The following is a 25,516-nucleotide window of genomic DNA, read 5'->3' as shown; positions in this document are numbered from 1 at the left end:
TCTTTTAGGGATACACTGTGGCTTCTGAATATTTTTAGTGAAACAATGAAGATTATTACATTGTGATTGAAAATGCTAATTACTTGAACTCTGTGCATATCAAATTTAATAAAGAGTCATTCAATTATAAGTCTAACAACACGCGCACGCGGATGCACACTGAGTTATTGAGTTAAAGGTTCATCGAGTTAGACATAAATGATATGAACTTTTCTTTGAGAACTGATTTCAAAAACATAAGCTCTACCACTCAAGGATTAAAAATACATATGTTCTTTGAAGTACCTTAACTGCCAGGAAAGTGTAATTGTTATGTAATTTCTATGAAACAGTTTTACATCACTGTCAGGCTTCAACCTTGAAATCTATTTCAAGGTTTGTATTTCTCATTTTGCTCGTTGAGAGTTTGGAGTATCTGTCTCTCTACTTCAAATTGAATAAAAATCTATTACATTTTGCATTTCTATATATGTGGTTTTATCATTTGCTTCTTACAGTTACTATTGTAGCTTTTCTCTGGCTGTCAACATTTTAGAATTTTTAAGGAAAGAGGCGTATGGTTGTTAATGTTTGCAATATTTAGATTCCAGAGTATAATTACCGATTAGGATTCCTGTATGTAGAAGTTTTAATACTTAAGCTAATGATAAGTCATATTTTCAGTCACAAAGACAGAGTCACACAGGAGAGTTGATTATTTTTTAAAGAAAAATAAGAGATTAACAGTACAAAAGAAGAATGGTTCATGCATTTGAACAAAAAAAAACCCCAAAACTTTTCTTTTTCAACTGGAATTTGTAGATCCATCATTAATATTCTTACAGCCGATACAGTATATAAGCTACGATGTGTGATTACATTTCTTCTGGTAATGAAATGAAATTGCTTTTGGCAGGAATCACTCAAGTAATTTACAGAATGTGATTTAGCATTTTCCGGAATCTAATACATATGAGAGATTCTGTGCCATTATTCGGTCAATCAGTCTGTGAGCTCAGTTTACACTGAAAGCTCAGAATCAGCGGTAGCTTGCTGTTCTTAGACTGCATCTGGTTTTTGCAACAAAAAATGTGCTTCTTTCATGTTCACTGTGCATTGCAGGAGATCAGCAAGCTTCTCTTTTCTCTAGATAAATGAGTTAGCTTATTACTTCCCAAACTGGCTATTAGCACATCTCACATTGTAGGAAACCAGCAATCCAGGGATGAACACAGCGGATATGATTTTGCCTCCGAGTCTGGTGTAGGCATACATTCTGCATTGTCTCTTCATGTGATTTGTATGGTACCTTGGTCATATTAACAATGAAAACAGAACAACTGAAATTGGTAAATTAAATTAGTTTGCGGAGCTCGCACTACAAGTAGAAGCAGGGTTAGTGTTGTATTCTTCAGTTTGCATGTGGAGCTTTTTCATTTATAGTCCAGTTTTTCATTGATCGCTGTAGTCCAATATATAGTGCAGGGGTGCTCACACTTTTTCCGCATGTGAGCTACTTATAAAATGACCAAGTCAAAATGATCTACCCACTACAAAAATCCAAAACATATACTTATTTATAAATATATTGAGGATTCTTTATATCTACAATGTATATACATGCATAACCGCAATATCCAATATTTCACAACACAATTAACTATGTAAATTTTTTGTCATTACCTGAGTTTACTCTGATGACTTGCACTGAATTGAATCAGCCAGGGATGCATAGTCCGGACAGTAGCTGCTGACGGCCAGGTTTAAGAGAAAAAACCGAGAGCTAAAAATTGGAGTTAACTCGCTGACTAGCTTGTCAATTTTACTACACTTCGCGCCGCTGTTTGCGCATGCGCAGCGACCTAAGCGTCAGAAAAAATCTGCTGTCATCTGACTGGCTTCCCTGTATCAATCAAGTGACGGGATGGATGATAGGCTGGCATCTATTTTTTTAATGCCATGCGATCTACCAATACTACCTTTGCGATCGACTGGTCGATCGCGATCGACGTATTGAGCACCCCTGATATAGTGCAATGTTAACTCCACTGTGTGCTTAGACAGTGAATGTAAAGCGAGTGTCAGTGTGTTTCACTGTTGTGCTGAAAATGTGTGTATCGCTGCCAATAGATGCCAATAGTCTCATTGTGTAAGTATCAGTGTAGCAACAGATCCCTGTGGAGATTAAACACAAGAATCCATTTACTTCAAGCAGGAGTGGCTGCAGAGAGCATGTGCAGCCTGTTTTTGGCTCTCTGTCAGTACAGTCCATCATTAGAGTCTTGGCTGACTAGGAAAGGGAAAGTGGCTGGTGCAGCTTCTCCTTCTTCTAAAACATAGATGTCCGAGCCAAATGTTATTATTATAATTATCATGTAATAAAAAGATGAAAAGAGATTTTAATGTGAAAAAGTAAAAAAAAAAGCCCACACACTCATATTACTACATACAACACACTGATAAAAGGGATTTTTGATTAACACCAACAAATTCTTCTTTTGGTTTTATTCACCTGCAGTTTTTCATTCGCTTCTGTGTATTTAGGGAGATATTGTTCCAAAAGTTGAGTTATAGTATGGTCTGCTGATCTCTAATAACTGTCCCACTGATACTGTGTTTGCAGGGTGGACTGAGGAACAGTAAGCATGAGTGTACCCTTTCTTCCCAAGAATACGTCCATGAACTGCGTTCTGGCATCACAGAAGAAAAGCTGCTCAATTGCCTGGAATCCCTCCGAGTGTCTCTCACTAGTAACCCCGTCAGGTTAGTAAATGAAGCTTTTGTCACATTCTGCCAACTGTCTTGTTCCCGGGCAAAAATCTGAATGATAAGGAACCCCACCCCCACAAAAAACATTTCTAAAAGAGTTTTTATTATTGGAAACACATTTTTGCTGTGAAGGATTGCTGTTCTGATGATTTTAGCTATTACTGTCCCCACACATTATGCACTTTCTCCACAGTTTTCCCTCTAGTCCTTATATAAAAAAACATATAGATCTTTAAAAGCATCATTTTAACTCATGTAGTTCATTCATCGTGTGGTTTTTAAGATCTTATTCTTCTGTTCTTTCTATTTTACTTCCTGTATTTTCCCACACAGTCTGTGCATTTGTAGTCCAGTTTGTTTCGTTATTGGAAACTCCTGATTTTGATCTCAAAAAGCAAGCTTTTGCTAATGAGCACATCTGGCTATAATAATTGCTTCTTAGCTAACAAAAACAAACATAAAAGGGGACTTTTTCTTTAATCCTGTGTGAACCTGTATCACTTGTTTGCTTTTCTTTTGGGTCATTTGTTACAAGGCTTTCCCCCTTAGCCATTTCCATAGTAGGTAACTAAATTCTACCATCTCTCCTGTAAACGAGATCTTCAATCATAATTTAGTCTCACTGGTGCAATACACACTTAGGCTTAGTGACAGCAGATTGCCTAAATTATTTATCATCCCACTGTTCAGGAGCCGTTTCCTAATGTGAATCAATGAGTGGTGCAAGTAAATGGTCACTGTATAAGTGGAAGCATTTTTATGTTGACCCTGCATACAGAGAACAGACCTGGCAGCATAGCCTCAGAGGAGCTTTTATCTAATCTGTGTGCTACTACTGGCATTACTGCTCCATCCCTGCATTAACCAGTTTGAAAGCAAAGGCAATATAGTTACATGCTATTGCTCAAATTGTGCACAACAGCTGCTCAATACAGCCAGTTATATACAGAAATGGACACATTGACAGCAATTCTCTTCTTCCACATCAAACTTGTGAGATTAAAGAATTCACCTGAAATGCATTTGAATTTTTAAGCACAAGAATATTCAGGTGGCTAAAATGATTATGTGACACATGCACACTGTCATGTACTAACATATAACCGTTTGAGCTTAAAACAAATGCAAGTCCTTATATAATATGTAACGACATGAATTAATAGCTAAGTAATTATCCCTAGAGTGATTGCATTCTGTGGAGTCGCTGCCCGAAATCTGCAGCAAGCTGTAGGGAGTCAGCCTTTCCACTTAGAAAGGCCAACTGGTGCCTAGGGGTTCTAACTGAGGCCAGGCTTGCCCTGTGGGTGTTTTTAAAACGGCTGAACCTTTGACCAGCTTATGAGTGACCCGTGCTTTATGAAAAACTTGCCTCCCACGGATGACTAGACCTACCCAGGGACCCATCTTTGGATGGTGATTCTGGGCAGGACTGTGCAAGTGTTGTCCCCTGCCTGTCTTTACAGCTCTTATTATTTTACTCTTGAAGCATGAATAAGGTTTCCTCTAATTAATATGTACTTAATTGTTATGGATCACAACACACAGGAACTCTGCATTTCACTCACACTATGTTAATGTAACCTTTGGTATAGTTTGATTGTATGTTAGCATATAATGGAAATAACCATGAAGTCTGTTCATGCTTGATTTTTAGTTGCACCTCAGAATAATGATGCACTTGACTGCTTTTAAATATGTGTATTTTAATAAATTATTTAACTGTTATTTATATATGGTACTTGTACTTCACAGTACAACTAAACAGTACAAACAGAAAGGAATACAACAAAAATGTATTGCTTCACAAAAACTCTGGGAAAGTGTCAACAATCCAGATTATCTTCTTTTCGCATTTAAAAGCAAACTGTGTTGTTGTGTTTTTGAAATGGTCACCATTTGTTCCACAGGCATCCATCTGCCTCGATGTCTTCAATGTTTGCATCTTTTTAGCATCTTTTACGCCCAAAGTAGGGAGTGCATGTCAGTATTTAGGCCATGCCTGATAGAAAAAGCTTTTTTTTGTTGTTTAGATTTGCTTCTTTTTTGTACCTCTCAAATATAAATATGAATTAAGAGCTCCCACAACCACTAAATTGGTTGTGGCAGATCCCACTTATCCAGCCCATACTCAGTGTTGTACTCAGCGTTGTGATCTCAAACATCAATGGTGCAGCATCTCCTCCTCTGATCCTGAGCTCTGGGCAAGCAAGCGTGCTGATAACCATAAAGGAGCCAAAATGAAAATGAGGAGAACGTTTGATATTAGCCCTTTTTTTTAAGAAGGCTCGAAATAAAAACAACTGGTGACCAACTAGGTAATTTTTATGGTGTTTTTTGTTGTCATTTGAGATAACGTAGCCTCAATAACATATTTGAGCCTTTTATAATTACTTAAATCATCTGCTAATAGTTTAATCTTTGAATGTTTTGAACATGAGAGGAACATGAGCTGTTTCAGTGTAGGGATTGATACCGCAATTAAAAGTAATTAATTCATCATTGTCAATGGCATGTCACCAATCATTGACGAACTTAAAGCAAATATTGGTGTATAAGAAACTGAAAAATAAAGAAACAAAAAGACTTTCTGTGAGGCAAATGCCTCCCAGTCTGTCTCCTTACTTACTTCCTGTAAATTTCAAACGTCATTTTGCATTTATGACAGATAAATGATCATTTTAAATGACAACAAACCGACCCAAACTTTGTTTCTTTTAACATAAATACAAATGCAAAAACGAGATAGAAGTCTCCCCATCAAAGTGTAGTTGTTCTTCACTGTCAGTGCTTACTATTGCTTTTTGTTTTTCCTCTGATGTTTGGGGAGGCTGCTAATTTGCTCCCAGAGGCCTGTGTTTGTCTAATAGTTTAATTGGCTAGGCTGCGCACCTGTTTGGCAGCACAGGTGGCCACAGGGCCATTGTGCTGAGGGCCTTATCTCCCAGGCAGTCCCACACAGGTGTGTGGCATGCAGCCTTTGCAGATCCACCCACAGATGGCATTGCCTGGAGCATCCAGTGCCTTCTCTGTTTCCACTCTCTTTTTCTTCAACTGCCATGTTTTCCACTTCTCTTTCTGTCAAAATTTCCCCAGCTAATTATTTATCCTCTACTTCATTCTCCCCCTTTTAATTTTGTCATTTGGATACTTGCTTCTTAATTTAGAAATGTCAGATTGACTAGCCACTTTTCATTAATTTCGTAATCCACTGATGTGAAGAGAGATGCCAACTTACAGAAAATTACCACCCCGTTATTTTCTCATTTAGAGAGGAAAGAAATCCTGCCGCGTTTCAACCCAACTTTTCCCACTCATGTCACTGCTTCTTTGTCTGCTTTACCACATGCGGAGACATTGATATGATTGAGATAGTTCTACATTATTAATATAGCAGTCGACTGACACTTTTTAAAAATTTGCCAGTACAGTCTTCTTTCATATGTTTAGATTTTTTGCATCTGGTAGTTTCAGTGTTCATGACCTAATCCTAACTGCTGCTCTATTAATATACTTTTAAATAGAAAAGAGGAGAGGGGTTTAAGTGGTTATCAGCACAAAAGCACATTTTCACTGTCCAGGCTTTTTACTTCTCTCAGTCTTGCCTTCGGCATTACACTGTGACTTTGCTGAATCCCTACAGCTACCTCCATATTAGATCTGCTGGCCCTCAGATCCCTAAGACATATTTAACCAAAATTGAACCGGGCTCCTAACTTTTCATTATGTGAAATCTTCACGGTACAAGTCGAACATTTGATCTAGAGCATTTTCTTGCGGGCTCTTTTTGTGGAGGCGGGAGACATTTGCTGACACTAGAGCTTCTCTCTGTGTCTGTATACTCAGGGTGTGGGTTGTTGTGATGATCTTGCTGCTCTGCCACACTGGGTGTTTTTGAGTCTGAATCAGTTTCACCAGCTTTTCCCTGGTGAATGCTTGTGGTTGCATGGAACGGTAGTAATGGGCTTTTTATGGGCTGGGGAGTTGCAATGCCTGCTGACATAAAGTTGCTCATCCTGTTGGCTGTCTGTCCTACTGCCCAGCATGATTAAGCAATGAACAACACACTAAGAAACACTGACATCTCTGCCAAGGACATCTCGGTGCTCTGCATATACTTTATGGTCAAAAACCATTAAACATTACTGCTTAATCTATGTCTACTATTTCATATATATTTTGAAACATTTTGTCAAATTTCACCTGCAAAAATATATCAATATACTTGAGCTTGTTTACATTTTACATTTCTGGCAAAAACTCACACAAAGTCAATTATAAGGTGTCAAAAAAGCTGCTCCCTTGGCATAAAAGTTTAAATGTAATAGCACTAACTGGGACTCTATATGCCTGAGTCTTACTCCCTCGGCCTTTTCTGTTTGCTTCATGTACAACGGCCAATTAACGCCAGCACCCAGAAGCATATCCATCTGTCCTTCTGCTGTTGTGGCTATTGAAACAAATGTGAGCATCACAGGTTGTGTATCCCCCCTCGACAGCGTAGGCCTGAAATCTCGTCTGGCACAAGTACAAAGTGTGAATAGTGGCCCTCGATAAGACTGCTATGAGTTAACACAGCACAGCACTGATGAATGATTCTTGTGTGAGAATTCAGACACAGTAGACATCAATGAGATAGCTCTGTCAGACATAGATTCTTCACAGAGATGAATAACTGTTTCAACTCTTGTCATTTTTGATGTGGAAATATGGCAGTGAATCATCCATAATTAATCCTCTGTATCCACTTTGTTATCCTCGATAGTCTTTTGTAAGCTTAATCAGACTTCTTGTCAATTTGATTTTTTTTTTTAAACGTAGCAGAAAAAACAGCTGTCCCTGCTTAAGTTCAGGGAGATGAGTTAGCTCGGGACATGAGACAGACTCTGAACTTTGCGGATTAAGCATTATTTCTTTCCATCCAACTTTGTGGAATAATAGAAAAATAGCAATTTAATTCTCTGCCGTGATGATCTAGTTTTATCATCTTCCTTTAGTAAAAATTTTCCAGAGTGGTCATTTTCTTGGCAGTGAGAGTCGACCACGCTCAGTCACCCTCAGGTTCTCCGAAAAGTTTACTCATCAAGGAGGAATAAAACTGCAAATGACATAAGTGTTTAGTAGAAAGCTGAAGGTAAAACGCACCGTGGCCTTCTGTTGTTTCAGAATAATTTATTTCATTAGAGAATGCATTTTTGCTTTTTACTTTGACAATAGTACGAGCATAAATCAGAACAGTCAGAGTTTTATTTGACTGTTAAATTTGGCACCGATGTTATGACACTGTCCTCTCAGTGGACGTGAGAAGGAGTGAGAAATGAGCAAGTGAACTAGTTTGTACCCTTGCGGCTGACTTCAAAGTTGATGTTTGCCCTTCTTCTTCACAGGCAATGAAAATGATTTTGGAGACATAAATGTCCTCAGTGTCTGCGTGCATTTTAAGAGTGATGCCTATTTCATTTTATGACACCATCTGTTAACCTCCAAGATAGCCATATCTGTTACAGCCCCAAAGCATGCATACATAATTCAGACATATCTGATTTGAATTTTATATTGATTTCGTTGGAAACTATTTGCTGCAGTATCGAAAATAGCTGGTAGATATAGGAAATAACTGACTATAAATCTATAATTATTGTTCTTCGCTCTTAGTCATTATTCATAGGTTACGGTTCATGTTATTCTTTTTGATATAATGCGATATATAAAATTGTGGTATAGTTAAGTGGAAAGTATTAAAAGAAATAAATAACACCTGTTTCATGTTTGACCTTGTAAACAAACATCCTAAGAACTTATGTCAAATCTGTGGAAAACGCTCATAGTGACACACTTTCCTTTATGCTTATGAATAAAAGGATTTATCACCTTATGTGACCTACAAAGGCAATCCTTTCTGCCGCAGAATTTAGTAGAGCTGCAGAGCCGTCCTAATGTTTCACTAGTTGTCTGCAGATATTAAATACTGGCACAAATTCTGGTGAACATGTTCTCAAAGGTGAACACTGATACTGCAATTACATCTCCTCTAAAAGGTGGCAGCAACAAAAGCTTGAACAAAATGGCAACTTAATGACTTTGAAAATAGAGTTAGTTCTTCCAGGGAAGTGCTTGCCATTGCATTTCCTTCAACTTGAAAGATCTTTACAGGAGCCTGAGGAATGTGTTGATACATTGCGTCAAACCTAATGGTCCATTCTTTAATCTTCCTCAATAAACGCAGCTTTACACAATACCACGCAATTAAATAGAGAAAAAAGACTGTGTCCAGCAGTGTTTTAGCAGTAATACTGGTTTCTGTATACCTTCAGGTTGCAGTGATGCTATGTTGGTGTGTAGGTATTCTTGGTGTTGTTCTGGGGATAATTAGAAATTCCAAGAGTGTTTTGCTCTCCGTGGGGAGTCATTTCAAAGTATCTAGGGAGCATGGTGTGCTGTCTGTCAGCTCTCTGATGGAGACCTCCACTCTCCAACCTCACACTCCTTTCATGTTCACACACACGCACGATACTTTCAGTTCTACATTCACCTGTGTGGTACATCTTTAGTCTTTGTTAAAGCCATGTTTCAGTATCAAGCTGAGACTTGAATACCATTACAAGTGCAAAGTGCTCCCTTTGAGTACTGCACGGTTCTTGTTCCTGCGCTTCCTTGACTATGCCAGAAATTACATTTGTGGAGTGCTGACACCAGGTATATTGTCCTCAGACTGTATTACGTGGTTTTGTAGCACTATGAAATAACAGCACCGCTGCAGATGACTCTGTGGACAGTTCTTCTGCTCTAATTCAATAAAACCACTGAAAAATTGGTTGCAAGGAATATACTTTATGAAACAGTTTATTCATATGGTACACACAATCGTAACATGTTCTGTGCTGTGATGCATTATATTTAAGAGTTGCTATAGCCCAGTGGTCCCCAACCCCCGGGCCTCGGACCGGTACCGGTCCGTGAGTCGTTTGGTACCGGGCCGCGAGAGTTGAGGCTCAGGTGTGAAATGTCTGGTTTTCAGGGTTTTTATCGGTTTCCAGCGTTATTTTGTTATCGTTTTTATCGTTTACTCGGTTTTCCTGAGTCTTTTCACGTGTGTTGTGAATAAATCTTCTTTTTTTCGGTACCGGTACTAGTTTTATTTTGTTGTGTTTATCCGCGACACCTTAAAGGCCGGTCCATGAAAATATTGTCGGGCATAAACCGGTCCGTGGCGCAAAAAAGGTTGGAGACCGCTGCTATAGCCAGCCGGAGTTAGAGACCAAAGATATTATGAAGACTGCCGAGCAAAGTGGCAGCACGGATGGGAAAGGTGCATGTTAGCTGTGCTCTGAAACATCCTGCCTGCTTGCTGTTCTCTGTCAGGTTCAGCACAGGTCAATGATTTTGACTCACTTTGTATGTATAAATGCCAGATGCTGGATGCACACAGTGTCCATAATACTTCAATATGTATTTCAATCTCTTGATAGTTCACCTTGCCCACCCCCTCCACCAGTGCTCATCTACAGTCTCCTAAATATTTAACTCAGTTCTGTGTGAAGTAAAGGTTTCTGTGGCTAAGGATCAAACAGCATTAGAAACAGGGTGTAGGAGTTTAAGAATTATTTTGCAGGATTAAAACAAATGTTTTTGTCATTGATACTTGCTGGCTACAGCCTGGTGTTGAATTAATTCATCAGTCTATCCACAGTAATATATTATAGAAACTTCAAAGTGTGTGCAAATAATGTATGGCGTTTGTAGGCAAGCTAATAATGTGGCTCTGGGGATGAGAGTGCTAGTTGCTGTGTTTAACTCTATGTTGGTCCAGTAGCAATACTTTACGTCTAGACTAATGAGTCAAAACCAGAGCCAAAAGAAATGAAGCACTGATTATCACATAGTGCGTGCTAAGATCTGAGAACACTCATCGACAGTCAGCTTTGAGAACAGTCAACACAATGTGCAAGAAGACGGTTGTATTGGAGAATCTCCAAGCATCGAGGCCGGGTAGTCCCAGTCATAAGTGGTAAGTACCCACCAAAGGGAGGTAGAGTGGAAGGACAAACCACGAAATCCATCAAACTGTGATACGATGGAAAAGCAGAGACAAATGTTGCTGCTTTTAATAGTTATTTGTAGAAAGCATTTTGCTTAAAGATGTAAGGAACAGAAAGATAATGTTCATATTTAATTTCTGTCATCTGATATGCACTGTGCTTTATAGGCATTTAGGGTGGCTTTTATATTGATCACAGTGTAATGTACCCCCATGTTTGGCATGCCAAATCACTAAACAGACGCTGGTGGTGCTTGGTTTCAAGATTTATTTTTCAGGCCTATGTGTTGCACCTTGGCCCTAAGTCCCGATTCTGTAGTGGTGAATAGGTCAGTAGTCCCAAGGAGGAACAGTTGTATGCCTCGGCCCTGTAATGTAATATGAAAGATACTTTACAGACACAGAAGCTTTCAGTAACATAACCCTTCACCAAGCTCTGATAAAATAATAAATCTGGTCTATAAACTGAAATCAATACACACACAGTCTATCCAAACACAAGACCAGTGATCAGACAAACAAGGTGGGACAGTGTCTCCCTCTCGCTGCTTCTTCCAATGCTGAGTCACTTAGTGTGGCTGGTGATGTGCAAGTAATCTTCTCTTTATGTAGTAACGCTTCCCTGGCGATGTACTTGTAAAACTTTATTCTCTTTTCCATGATCTTTGCTCTGAGTTTGTTTTAATAACATACAAAAGTGTAGGCTAAAAAATAAGTTGCAGCATATCTTTCCATCTAAATACTATTAATTTGTAAAGGAATCACTCTTTTTTAGTATGAAATATAGTAAATATAATAACAGAAACAATTTTACACTTCAATCAAGCTGCAGAACCAAATATAAGAGGCATAGACATTGGTTGCATGCATATAACATATGTAACCCGTGACATTAGTACATGTTATAACATAACTGCTCTTTTTACTGCAGTGCTGAGAAAAATGTACAATCTAGTTGAGACTTTATGGACCTGAAATCTTCATTGAACAAACATCTTGTTAGTAAAATGTAGTTCATTCTGAACTCTTGTTTGTTAGATAAGCTGTGAGAATTTCACTGCATACATTTTCTCGCAGTTAACATAACTGCAACATAATTGCATCAAGCTAGCAGAGCCCCTCCCCTTCAAAAGAAAAAAACAAAAAAACCCCACAAAATATAAAATAAGAAATTGCTTCCCTAAGACCAACCATGAATTTTTCATTTTGCCTGGGGAATATACATGATTGCAGAAAGTAACACAATTTGGTGGCACTTAACTAGAGGATTATAGCCATCAATATTAGATGAACAAGTTCTCCCCCAAGTTAATGAAATTTTTAGATGTATTCCCACATTAGGAGAAGAAAGTGATAAGGATCTCATCTCATGTTGTTTCTGCGTTAAGGTACTTTACATTTGACCAAACAAGAGCCTATGGCCACATCCGCAGCACACGTTTTGTTGCTCTGCTTACTAACTATGGAAGTATTTTGTATTTAAAAAACAACAATGTAGATCTGTTACAGAGGCTGGCATCATTGTTATTACTTTATTATTACCGCACCATAGTGGGAAAAGTAGGGTTATTTGTTTTAGTTGCTGTAATAGTATGCTGTCCATTCAGGTAAGTTCTCTGATGAACAGAAAGGGGCCATTTCATAGCCTGAGGACAAACACTCTAAAAGTACCATCTCTCATTTTCTTAGTGGTAACTTTGGGGACATTTGGAAGGCAACCTGTAGAGGACCTAAGGGTATACGTGAGGGGACAGAAAATGATAGACAGTCTGGGATGTAGGGAGGACTGAAAAACATTTAGTGCCTTAGAAACCTTTAGGGGACTGCATTATGTTGCAACCTTCAGCAAGACGCACATTTTGAAGAAAAATTTAGGGCACAGACAATCGCAGTTTCTCTTCTTTTCTGCCTATTCTGATTCAGTCCAGCAGTCATACAGAAAGGCAAACATGCAGCAAACGTCTCTTGCTTATTTTACAAGTTGAATTCTCCTTTAATTAGTACAGCTTGCCTGCTAAAAGAATGCATTTGTAAATCTCATAGTAAGGCTAGTTTTCTCCCATAAAGCTGTTTTTGAATTTGTTTGGTTTTTCGTGATGATACGTCACGAAAGTGCACCAAATTACACGAGAACTAGAAGGACATTAAAAGCTTATCCAAAGAAGAGTTTTGAATGTTCTTCAAGAAGCCTCAAAAACTATTTAAAGAAATCACAAGAAAGCTTACAGACCGTGCTGAAGAATAAAGATGTCCACATCAACTAATGACTTTCAAACTTATCAGAATTGTCCAAACTCTGCTGTCCCTGCGTTTATATGTTTGTTTGCTGCACTTATTCTCAATTTGACAGCAAGATATAAAGAAATGCAGAGCATTAGAAGCTATTTTGCACTATGAACTGTGCTGCAGGTGCTCTTCGCCTCAGTATCTGCTCTGTAACTTCATGCAGTTGATGTGATTTGCAATAATATCTAGGAGGAGTACATATAGTGCCATGCTTAAATTCACTGAACTTTTCTGAGTGACCTTGTGAGTGACAAATGGCAGACTACATGGCTAGGTGCTTGATTTTATTCACCTGTAGCAATAGGAGTGAAACACTTAGGATTAAGACATGCGTCCTGATATTTTTGTCCATGTAGTGCATTTAACAGGAGGCTCCCCTTTTCCTCTTTTTCGTAAAACACGACTATAAACCTGATGATGTTCCTATCCAAGCATTTTTTTCATCAAAAATGAAGTTTTATCTTCCTTTTGAATTACCCTTTAATAAACGACAATTTATATATTTACTGAAGGGGGTTTATGATTTGCATTTCAAACTGAAAACAAAAGCAAAGAGAGAACGAACACTATCAAAACAAACAAAACACTCAGTCTCATAGTTTAATTGGAATTATAGTTGCACAGTTTGAAAGTACAGAAGTGGCATAACCCTTTCAACAAGCACATTGTCTAGATTGCGAGCACGGAGTGTTAATTTGTAAATTAATAGGTAAAAAAAATCAGCCACTATAAATAACAGTAGCATTGCTAAAATGTACTTAACGTGTAAACACACACTCCTTTGAAGGTGGAAGGAATCATGCTCTGCAGACAGCAAAACAGAGTCGTCATATTACACATTTACACCTTGTTTACTGTGATAACGAACATGATTGCAAAGCATGAAATTGTAATTATGTAAAAACCTCCTTATGGCAGAGGACATAGTATTTTTTTTGTTTTTGTCTGCAGTGTTCTCGGAGATGTCTCATAGCGTCCTACAATCCCATATTACAGTTACACTGTGTAATGAACAAATTTCTGTTCACAAATATTGGTCCAATTTCCTGCTCTCCGAAGACTGACATTAGCATCATTACTAAGGAGCATAAACAAAGACTGTGGACTTAGTGAATTGTGATTCTTGAGCCATGTCGCCTCCTTTCCCTCCGCGTTGTCGCAGCCTTTCATTAACTTCTACCTCCTCTGTATCACATATACATACAGCTTCATTGTTATTCTGCAGTAAACTGAGCCAATTTGGTCTTTCTTTTCTTTTATGGCTTCCAGCATGTGCAAAGTACATGCTGGGAAAAAAACATTCAAATTGGAAGGCTCTTGGTAAACAGACATTTATAAAGACATTTCTAAACATTATAATGTGTTTTGTTTTTATTAAGAAAACAGATCATCATTACATACCACAGTAAATATTAATAACTTATAAACTGGCGCTGCTTGTCTGGTAATGAAATGTGAGTAATGGTAGGTAGGGTTTGTTGTGCGTGCTAATTTAGTCACAGATCAAAGAAATACCTCACCTCAACTTTGCTAGTTGCCTTAGGCTAATGCATCTCATCCCTAATTGAGGGTCTCTTCCGACTCACTGAGTCAATACAAATGGCTTTAATACTGAAACCATTATTATTTCAAATCATTGTCAAAAAGGTGGGATAAATCGTTGACTTATGCCCCGTTAATGTCATAAAATTGCCCCATATATTTTACATTATTGACAGTTGGAGGCCCAAAAACAAGTAATGCTAATGATATAATCTCGCTGTGACCACACAGTCCCTCCCAGCCTCCTCCTGCTTCTCTCTTCCGCTGGCTTAGACAAACGGGCTCATCTGCACTGGATCATTTGCTGTCTCCTGATACGCTGAGGTTTATAGCCAGTTATCTCCCGCGATCCATTATCGATTACAATGTTATCTTCTTGCATTGCTAAATCTTTTGGCACAGTAACGTTGTAGCTCAGAGGGGGGGTGGTGCTGGATACAAACTGCTTGGCAATGGGGACACTAGTTAAGATGGATGGGTGTTCATTTGCTTGTAAATGGGTATAGTTTAAATGTAAACTGATTCAGACTGTATTCAGTGTCAGAGAGAGGGCAGGAGGGTTTTTGATTTGCAGCACTTTCTGTTAGGAATTAAAAATCACTGCAACAGTCAATTTATCGAGTTAAGTGTTAAACCTCTGATATTACTCTGAGTGACTCATTTCCTCTGAGGTTAATGCAATATTGTTGTTTGTGCTTGCTTCTTTCTGTGAATCAGCGTGGCTGACAGCAAACCAACATGGCAATAACAATTTAGAACGAGTATCGTGTGACCAGTTTTTTTTGTCTATGTGTTTTATTTACAGTTGGGTTAATAACTTTGGCCATGAGGGTCTCGGACTTCTTCTGGAGGCACTGGAGAAGCTGCTGGACAAGAAACAGTGAGTCACCTCATATATTTGTTGTTGAGTTTTTGCACAATGTGCTTTTCATTCAATCGCAATACATAAAATCTGTCTTTTCTTTTTCTTTTTTCCAGGCAAGAGCCCATTGATAAACGCAACCAGCATAAACTTATCCAGTGTTTGAAGGCTTTCATGAACAATAAGGTCTGTATGATTCAACAGACATAAGGCCATCCACACAACTGATCACCCACATAAAAATCTCTTTTCGTGTCGGTATGAAGTGATATTGCTCTGACGCAAACGGAAAAATCTAAGCGAGTACACAGGCCTGAAATGTTCACCAGCTGAACAGTGAATTTATTTTACAAAAAAATAAAAAGCACGAGAGAGCAAACTCTTAGCTCACTAAACATTTTATAAATATCTCAAGAGGCCAAGATTCCAAACCTTATTTGAATCTGAACTCCGACAAGCCTGGGATAATGGGAGCGTAAAGCTAATTTTACCATTTCAAGCCCACAGTCTCAGATCTTTTAATTATCCTTTTTTGGGTAGTCTGGCTCATTTCTCAAAAGTGGCACACATTTCAAGCATAGATGAACTGTTGATATTGCTTCTCTTAGAGTTAATCCCCACATGTGGTCATCTCTACCCATTCTTTCAGTTGTGGGGAGACTACAAGGTACATGAGACTATAAGTATTTGTCCCTATAGTCCTGTCCTGAATTAAATTAATTCATCATCCTCTCTATTTTCTCCCTCGGCCTCGTTGTCCCTCCTTATAAGAAAATTAAGGCCAACTATAACTTACGTAGATTGGAGATTTTTTTTCAGTTTTTTACTTGAAGTGAAAGTTCTCTATGAATGCTAATGTTCTCATTAATTTATACCCAGTGGACTTTTTTCTATATCCTCTCCTGTCTTCTTTTGTGCCCGTAGTATGGACTGCAAAGGATCTTGGGAGATGAGCGGAGTTTGTCGTTGTTGGCTCGAGCGATTGACCCCAAACAGACCAGCATGATGACAGAGATTGTCAAAATCCTCTCCGCTTGCTGCATCATCGGAGAGGAAAACATGTAAGTTCCATTCAGAGACATCACGTTCACATGCGTAGGTAGTCTATCAAAGTCCAACCACAGATGTCTGCAGACACAATAAGTTCTGTCTCAGTGCGTTAAATTGGGAGCTTTGGTTTTTTTGCAGGTTTAAAGATTTTAAATAAGGTTTAATTTGAATAAAATTCTTATTTGTGGTCTTTACTTTGGGTCATGTGGATGAATTGACCTTTGAAGTTGCTACCGTACTTTTGCCTATCCTATCTCCTATGGGGATTTTAAGTGTTGATAGGATCACATATTTCTCAGGTTTTCTATATATTTTTCAATAAATTGCAGCTGATATAGAAATAAATGATTGACTGATGGAAAAACAAAGAAAAACAATGAAAGACATGACCCATCACTGCTTTGTGTATACAAATCCCTGTTTCTGAAATAGAGGGAAGAGTGCAGGACATCCCTATAATATTACTGTCGCTTCAATCTTCTCTCACTGGGTGGCATGTAGTCATACAGAGATTGCACCCCATGCTTGTGTGTTTACCCGCTATGAGTTGCCACTGCATTTACAGGTGACCTTAGTCGGTGTAGAAATCTCTTGGATCACATGCTCAGATGATGCAGTTTAGTCTGTTTAATGTGGTGAACTTCTCAGTGTAGCTTGCTGCAGACACAACCAGGCTGACAGCGTATAAATTGGATTTAGGGGAGTGTTTTTTTATTGTTTCCCAGAGGGCCAGACTAGAATAACAATGGCACTTCAAAGTCAGTCTGTATGCAGTGCTGGAAACAAACAAACCCACAAATTCTGTTGGAGAAGCTGAGTTCAGGAATGTGTCTGCTATCTCTGACAACTCAGATAGGCCTCAGTTATGACTGCATATGTTTTTTGTTTTTTTTTAAAAAGGTTTTTAATCCAGGTAATTTTTTCTTATTTCTTAATTTTCTTTGTTTAGATTTTTTGCCCTGTATCAGCTTCTAAAGATGCCACTTAAACATGTGTTTACTATAATGTAATTGTCAGACAAGAAATAATTATAACTATATGTACTGTTTGTAATAAAAAAGAACATTTTTACTTCTATAAATAGCAAATAGATGTGAGACATTTTGTTTTGTCATGAAAGGTGAGGCATGGGTCAGAACACTAAGACAATAATGACTACTCTCCCATTTTTCTAGTAAACAGTCCTCCTGAGCCAGGATGTGCAAACCTGGACACTTTAGGGATTGGGGGGGCACGGTTAATGAATCCTACCATCATTAATTCTAGTAATTAGAGTAACAAGGGATTACATTTGGGTCTTTACATTGTCAAGGCTAGAATGAGTAGCAGAGCTGCCCTCTATATTAGCAGGTTATCACTATTAGCAGTACTGGGGTACTGAGTTTCACATAGTCAAAATACAGACAATCAGTCACAATTAGTTTGACTGAACATTTTAGCAATGCACATCATTCCCAGAGCGAGCTTGATTTTATATAATAATGATTTTTCAGATAGATCCATGTTCTCTTCAGTCCCTTCTTTACACAGAGACTGCATGCATACGCACTCATACACAACTACTATTTTAAGCAGATACTGGCTATATAGATAGGACAGACCTCCCTCTCTCTGTCTGTCTCATCCGTGTCAGTCAAAGCATTCAAGAAAATGTTGAAGTAAACATGAAGATCGTCGCCGTGATCATAGCCTTGCATTAAAATGCCCGTATCTTGTAGAAATGACAGCCAAAAGAGCTGAGGTGTCACTTTTTTAGCTCAGAAACTTCCTCCTCAACCGACATTGTGACGCTGGCTCATGTTCAACACCCACTTTAGCTGACAGCATCAAAAGGGAACACAGCGAGTTAAGCAGATCTATCTTGCCTGTTTTGAAGCGTCGTCTGAACTGGCTTTAAAGTTATTCAGTATGCAGCTCCCCGCGTTTGTCTGACTTTGTAACCTCTATCACAAAGAATCATCCTTCTATTTATCTGTTTGTCAGGCTCAGTCTGCACATACAGTCTCGTCGGTCAAGCACATGGTCTTCCTCACTCACAGATTTCCTTCTGGTTATTCCAAATTAAGAAAAGTCAAAATTGCAAGTTTATTTGGCACATGTTTGTACATACATAAACATGCATTCATTTGTATAGTGTGACTGTTTACTTACAATGCTAATACTATAGCATTTATTCCCTGACTTCCATGACAGTAGGCTGAGCTCTGCATGCCATGGCAACGATGGCTCTGCAGTGACAGGGGCCACTCGCTGCCAATTATTGGGTACACATGTTGTGAATAACTCTTCATGTAACCGCTCATAAGACATGAATTTACTCTTATTGCAGCCCTGTTTGTGTGGGTGTGGTTATGTGCAGCTTACTTTATTCAGAATTTAGAGGCTAAAATTGTCCAACACTCTATTTAGTTGAGCTGCCTTGAGCCTTTGCAAGTGCTCTAATTTGCTTACCTTCTCAATAGGTGTATTTGAGTGTTTGAGCACTAGTCTGGCTCTCCCTGCAATAATTTGGACCCCATCTCGTTCAGCCAAATACACGATTCCACAGCTGCTTTGACGACTAAACACATTTGCAGGAAAACCCTGTTTTTGTCTGCCATCGCCTTAGTAACAGTTAAAATTGGACACTGCAACAATAAAGGACTAAATTGTATACAAAGGGATTGAAAGCGGTAGAATTTGTCAGATTGACCAAAGATGGGCTGAGTAAATGTTCATGCCAACACACAAGGGAAAATAAGATACATGATGCCTGAGGTGAAAACTGTGAGTAAATGTCCTGGTAGCGATGTGATAAAAGTGTTTGTTGACTTTTGTGTTTGCCCGTTCTCTGTTTTCTACCAGCTTGGATAAGATTCTGGCTGCTATGACAATTGCTGCAGAAAGGAACAATAAAGAGAGATTTGCTCCAATTGTGGAAGGACTGGAGAACCATGAGGCCCAGCAGCTCCAGGTTACACACAAGTCCACTCACATAAGCATTCACACACACACAGCATGCATTCATCATTCCCCTTTTATTACCTTTGGTGGATAAAAGTGACCTTCGTGTTTTAATGGTAACTACAATAACCAGAACACTGTTGTTCTGTAACACGCTGCACTAGGTTTGCATTCGTGCTTCCAAACTTAGTAGTTACATTGACACAAACTTAGTAGTTACACTGACACAAACTTAGTAGTTACATTGACACAAACTTAGTAGTTACATTGACACAAACTTAGTAGTTACACTGACACAAACTTAGTAGTTACACTGACACAAACTTAGTAGTTACACTGACACAAACTTAGTAGTTACATTGACACAAACTTAGTAGTTACACTGACACAAACTTAGTAGTTACACTGACACAAACTTAGTAGTTACATTGACACAAACTTAGTAGTTACACTGACACACCTCCACAACCAGGTGCAATTTGATTCTACAACTATTACGCTGAGAAGCTCTACTCAAACTCCTCCTTCACCGCTGCTGATTTCCACATTCATTTTGAAAACATCACAAAATAATAATAAAAAGGATGTCGAATCTCTAATTTATATTTTTCTCCCGTCTTTCTTTTTTATTCCTTTTGCTGCTTCATTTAAATTCTCCATTTTACAGATACTTCACGAGTATTCTTCAGCAACAAGAAAACTTTGTAATAGCAATAACAACACCCCTTAAAACGTGTATTTGCGAAGCCAAAAGGAGGAAATTACTTAAGAAATTACTTTAGCTGCAGGGATTGAGAAGTCTTGAAGGAAAAGTCATGAAGGAAACTGATGAGGCGGGTGGTAGAAGAGAAAGTAGATATTCTTTTATTAGGAGACTGTTGTTTTTCCGTTAAATTTTGCCGTTAATGAAATGAAGCTGGTAATTGTGAAGTAAATTAAAATGCTTTGCTGATGCAGGGGGTTCGGAGGAAATTAATAGACTTTTTATCCAAAACCTGGAATGGGCTCCAGAACTAGACCTCGCTAATGTGATTAAAATGCGTTTTACCCCAGTTCGGGGTATATTTGTCTGCCGAGCATGAGAAGAACTCTGACTTTCAGCTTTAAAACCGTCCTGGCAGTGCCACTTTTAATTACGATGTTTGGAACCCCCTTTTGGCAGCACTGCAGCTCTCTAAACGTAACGCACATAATGCCCTTACCCCCAACTGCTTCCCACTCCACAATACATGACTGAGGTATGTTTGAGGTGATTGATGTAAGTATCTATCTGTATGCAGCAGAAGAGAAAGAATTTTTCATGAGCTCCATGACTTTCTTCACTCACATAAATTCTGTGAAGGTTTGGTGGAGTTTCTTTTATGTGTCTGGCCTCTGGTGGATACAGTAAAATGTCAGGTTTCAGTGCACAGTTCTCAGTTTGAGGCCCTCAAGCTTTTCTCAAACACGGAGAAGTCTGTCATCACTCCGGTTCCTGGCAGTAGTGGCACATAGTCAGCTGCAGTGCATCCTTTACTACAACAAACGTATACTTTTCAAGAGAATATGAATGCATTTGGTAATGCTCCTACGAGCGCTGCAGTAACAGAAAAATCAAAGGTTCGTGGCGTTATTTTCACTTTTGTTTCACTGAGTAGAAAATAAAAAGCGTGTTCAGGTCGTATTAAGGTTGGAAAAAGTTGATTCAGGACTGAATGTTGGTCTTTATGGAAATAAACGTTAAACTGATTTTGGTAAAACTTTTTACCCAAATAGCGTTTTTTTAACCTTGAAAAATCATAAAGCTTACACAGGAAACCACACAGACTCAGAATTGTTCCGATTGCTGTTATTAACGCATACATACCGACAGCACAGGGTCAAGGTTTCAGGAGGCAGTGTTTTTAGATTGTCTGTGGGAATCCTTTAGCCTGCTATCGATTGTCTGTCTAAGGGAAACTATCTTATTCACGACTTCCTCCCCTGAAACACGTTACAGGTCATTATAATTCATCAGTAATTTCCTCGTTACCCAAGCCAGCCTCATCCACCTACCTAGCACACACACACGCACCACCACTCACTTTGAGGATTTCTCCTTACCAATAAATCCATTAATAATGCACATATAGTCAATAGACATACCAGGGTTGTATTTTCTACTTTCTGCAATTTTCTATTTGACTTGTCTCTCTTTACTTCCCTCGCCTCATCCTCGCGGTGCTTTTTCTGTGATTTTGAAAGGAAATATTAAGGTGCAAATATTCACCTCAAATTGCAGTTACGCTGCTTAGACTAAACATGCATCTTAGAGTTGAGTTACATATCTGATGATGACACTTTTTTTTAGGTAAAATATTTAGTTTCTCCTGAGTTTTTCTCTTGATTTTGTTTTGTTTTCGTTGTTTTGTCTGCTCCACAGGTTGCCTGCATGCAGCTGATCAATGCCCTGGTCACCTCCCCTGACGACCTGGACTTCAGGATACATTTGCGCAACGAGTTTTTAAGATGCGGCCTAAAGAAGATCCTTCCTGTGAGTTAGCAATCTCCAGAGAACACATTGTTTACATGCGTGTCATAAACATAATTTTGCATCGTTATTGCCAATCCTCCCACGACAACTTACCTCTCTCTTATTATAATTACTGAAAGCAAGATTTCCTTTTCATCACAACCCAAATAGCTTTTCGTGCACTTTAAACTTCCAAATAATTGGGATGTGAATGTTTTATGTAATTGTGGTCAGGCAGCATTCAGGCATTCAAACCAAATTATTGAGATGTTAAACTGAGTTATTTTCATTACACACATACTAGAGGGATACATTTTATTGTTTTCATTTAATTAGTAGTAGTAGAAGCTTGTGCCAAGTATTATGCACTGCTAGCACCTCATCACGCAGGCATCATTATCGGCAACCTTACGCATCTTCGCATGAGCCGAAAGGCAAACGAGCTCCAACACATCATTCAAACTCTCATTTGTCACAAGTGGGGTGAAGATGTCACAAAGCCAGTTGTTAATAAGTCATCCCAGCTGTGCCTGTTGATTATTACTGTCATTACTTTAATTATCTTCAATTCTGCCCCCTGATATGAAAGAGGCTCAGTGTACAGCCATTCATGAATGCCACGTTTACCGCTTTTAATGCCGACATTCAAACTGACACTCTTTCATCTAATTATGAGTTATGCTCAGGAGTCAGTGTTGCTGTTGGCAGAGAACTAGTCCACTGAAAAAGAAAGAACAATTTGTTTTGTTCTTATAGTCCTTGATGCATGTATTTGGCTCTCCTCCTCTTCTCCTTCCCTCCTTTTTTTTGTGCCATTGTGCACCTCCCTCCGAACCAGCGTTGCTTGCTGAAGACAGATGGTGCGCCCAAAAAACGGTGCAGGGTGATTGATACCTGCAGAAATTGGGTTACATTTGGCCCTGTCTCCATCTGTAAATTCCACTGCCAGTGATTCATAGAGAACTTGTAAAGAGCACCTCTGTAGCCCCTTGTGGCTGGAACAGGTGTGCAGGAATTGGTACTGTCTGGAATACTTAGTGAGAGTTCACAGCATCTCAGTTCCCAGTTTTCTGTACACCTGGAAGAGGGAGATGAAATTTTGGTGTTAGTTTTTTTTCTCTTATTATTATTATTATTTTTTAGAATAAATTAAGTTATAAATACCATAAAGTGGAAGCCTGTGAAAATTGAAAAGTAAAATTTTCACAAACCCATACATGCTAATGCGTCTGCAACATAATAATCTGCAGTACAGGATGACCTTTGGTAAAACTTAATCTAAACTATATACTGTATGTCTAACTCACTGCAGGAGCTAAAAGAGACAGAAGAGCTGGACATCCAGCTGAGGGTGTTCAATGAGAACAAGGAGGAGGACTTGATCGAACTCTCACATCGCCTGGATGACATCCGCGCAGAGATGGAATATCCTTTTGTCCTCCCTCTGTGAGAATATACAGATTCTGCAGAACTAGCAGTGAGAGATGAGTGTATATCGTGGGTTTGGTTAAGCTTCATAGACTGAAGCCCCCTCATGGCTTTGTTCATTAGAGAAGGATTCGAGGAGCTTGAGCACATTATCCAGCTTCATCTCTGGCCAGGTATACTAGGTACAGTGGGGCAAAAAAGTATTTAGTCAGCCACCGATTGTGCAAGTTCCCCCACTTAAAATGATGACAGAGGTCAGTAATTTGCACCAGAGGTACACTTCAACTGTGAGAGACAGAATGTGAAAAAAAAATCCATGAATCCACATGGTAGGATTTGTAAAGAATTTATTGGTAAATCAGGGTGGAAAATAAGTATTTCCTCACCTCAAACAAGGAAAATCTCTGGCTCTCACAGACCTGTAACGTCTTCTGTAAGAAGCTTTTCTGTCCCCCACTCGTTACCTGTATGAATGGCACCTGTTTGAACTCATCATCTGTATAAAAGACACCTGTCCACAGCCTCAAACAGTCAGACTCCAAACTCCGCCATGGCCAAGACCAAAGAGCTTTGGAAGGACACCAGGAAAAGTATTGTAGACCTGCACCAGACTGGGAAGAGTGAATCTACAATAGGCAAGCAGCTTGGTGTGAAAAAATCAACTGTGGGAGCAATCATCAGAAAATGGAAGACATACAAGACCACTGATAATCTCCCTCGATCTGGGGCTCCACGCAAGATCTCATCCCGTGGGGTCAAAATGATCATGAGAACGGTGAGCAAAGATCCCAGAACCACACGGGGGGACCTGGTGAATGACCTGCAGAGAGCTGGGACCAAAGTAACAAAGGTCACCATCAGTAACACACTACAACGGCAGGGAATCAAATCCCGCAGTGCCAGACGTGTTCCGCTGCTGAAGCCAGTGCATGTCCAGGCCCGTCTGAAGTTTGCCAGAGAGCACATGGATGATACAGCAGAGGATTGGGAGAATGTCATGTGGTCAGATGAAACCAAAGTAGAACTTTTTGGTATAAACTCAACTCGTCGTGTTTGGAGGAAGAAGAATACTGAGTTGCATCCCAAGAACACCATACCTACTGTGAAGCATGGGGGTGGAAACATCATGCTATGGGGCTGTTTTTCTGCCAAGGGGACAGGACGACTGATCCGTGTTAAGGACAGAATGAATGGGGCCATGTATCGTGAGATTTTGAGCCAAAACCTCCTTCCATCAGTGAGAACTTTGAAGATGAAACGAGGCTGGGTCTTCCAACATGACAATGATCCAAAACACACCGCCCGGGCAACAAAGGAGTGGCTCCGTAAGAAGCATTTGAAAGTCCTGGAGTGGCCTAGCCAGTCTCCAGACCTCAACCCCATAGAAAATCTGTGGCGGGAGTTGAAAGTCCGTGTTGCTCGGCGACAGCCCCAAAACATCACTGCTCTCGAGAAGATCTGCATGGAGGAATGGGCCAAAATACCAGCTACTGTGTGTGCAAACCTGGTAAAGACCTATAGTAAACGTTTGACCTCTGTTATTGCCAACAAAGGTTATGTTACAAAGTATTGAGTTGTATTTTTGTTATTGGCCAAATACTTATTTTCCACCCTGATTTACGAATAAATTCTTTACAAATCCTACCATGTGGATTCATGGATTTTTTTTTTCACATTCTGTCTCTCACAGTTGAAGTGTACCTCTGGTGCAAATTACTGACCTCTGTCATCATTTTAAGTGGGAGAACTTGCACAATCGGTGGCTGACTAAATACTTTTTTGCCCCACTGTAAATAACCTCGTAATCTTAACCTCCAACCTCTCTTTTTTTTATTAGCTCTTCTCTTCTCCTCTTCACTTCACTTTTTGTCTTTTGTCTGTTATCGTTGGTCGGACTCTAGTAAGACTCCTGAGGGAGATATCGAATAGGAATACTCTTTCCCTTTCTTACCATTTAACATTTACAGTAGACAATTAAAATTTCCCATGAAGTGATATTGTCCTAAATGGTAACATATCATATTTTTTTCTGTTTAAGTAACAGTCTGCTCTCGTTTCCCTGCTCCAATTTAGAAAGGTGAATTTTGACCTCTAGCTCTCTGTGGATGTCCATTTAACTCCAAACACTCAC

At 39.1% G+C, this 25,516-nt stretch overlaps 1 protein-coding gene across 7 annotated transcripts in view; it reads left to right on the top strand.

The window, feature by feature from the left end:
* Positions 1-25,516, top strand: part of diaph2 (diaphanous-related formin 2) — a 373,933-nt gene that overhangs the window by 101,859 nt on the left and 246,558 nt on the right. For all 7 annotated transcript variants that reach the window (XM_085433575.1, XM_085433570.1, XM_085433569.1 and 4 more), the window contains 7 exons: positions 2,603-2,742; positions 15,417-15,491; positions 15,590-15,659; positions 16,398-16,534; positions 19,368-19,476; positions 21,868-21,978; positions 23,270-23,382. In XM_085433575.1, the coding sequence (XP_085289701.1) occupies positions 2,603-2,742; positions 15,417-15,491; positions 15,590-15,659; positions 16,398-16,534; positions 19,368-19,476; positions 21,868-21,978; positions 23,270-23,382 (755 nt within the window). The remainder of the gene's footprint in view (positions 1-2,602; positions 2,743-15,416; positions 15,492-15,589; positions 15,660-16,397; positions 16,535-19,367; positions 19,477-21,867; positions 21,979-23,269; positions 23,383-25,516) is intronic.

The sequence above is a fragment of the Copadichromis virginalis genome, linkage group LG2 (genome assembly GCF_057382275.1).
Source record: "Copadichromis virginalis isolate Kocher_CV1m ecotype Utaka linkage group LG2, C_Virginalis_male_GT1.1, whole genome shotgun sequence".
Lineage (NCBI taxonomy): Eukaryota > Metazoa > Chordata > Actinopteri > Cichliformes > Cichlidae > Copadichromis > Copadichromis virginalis.
This window is presented reverse-complemented; position numbering and strand designations above follow the sequence as displayed.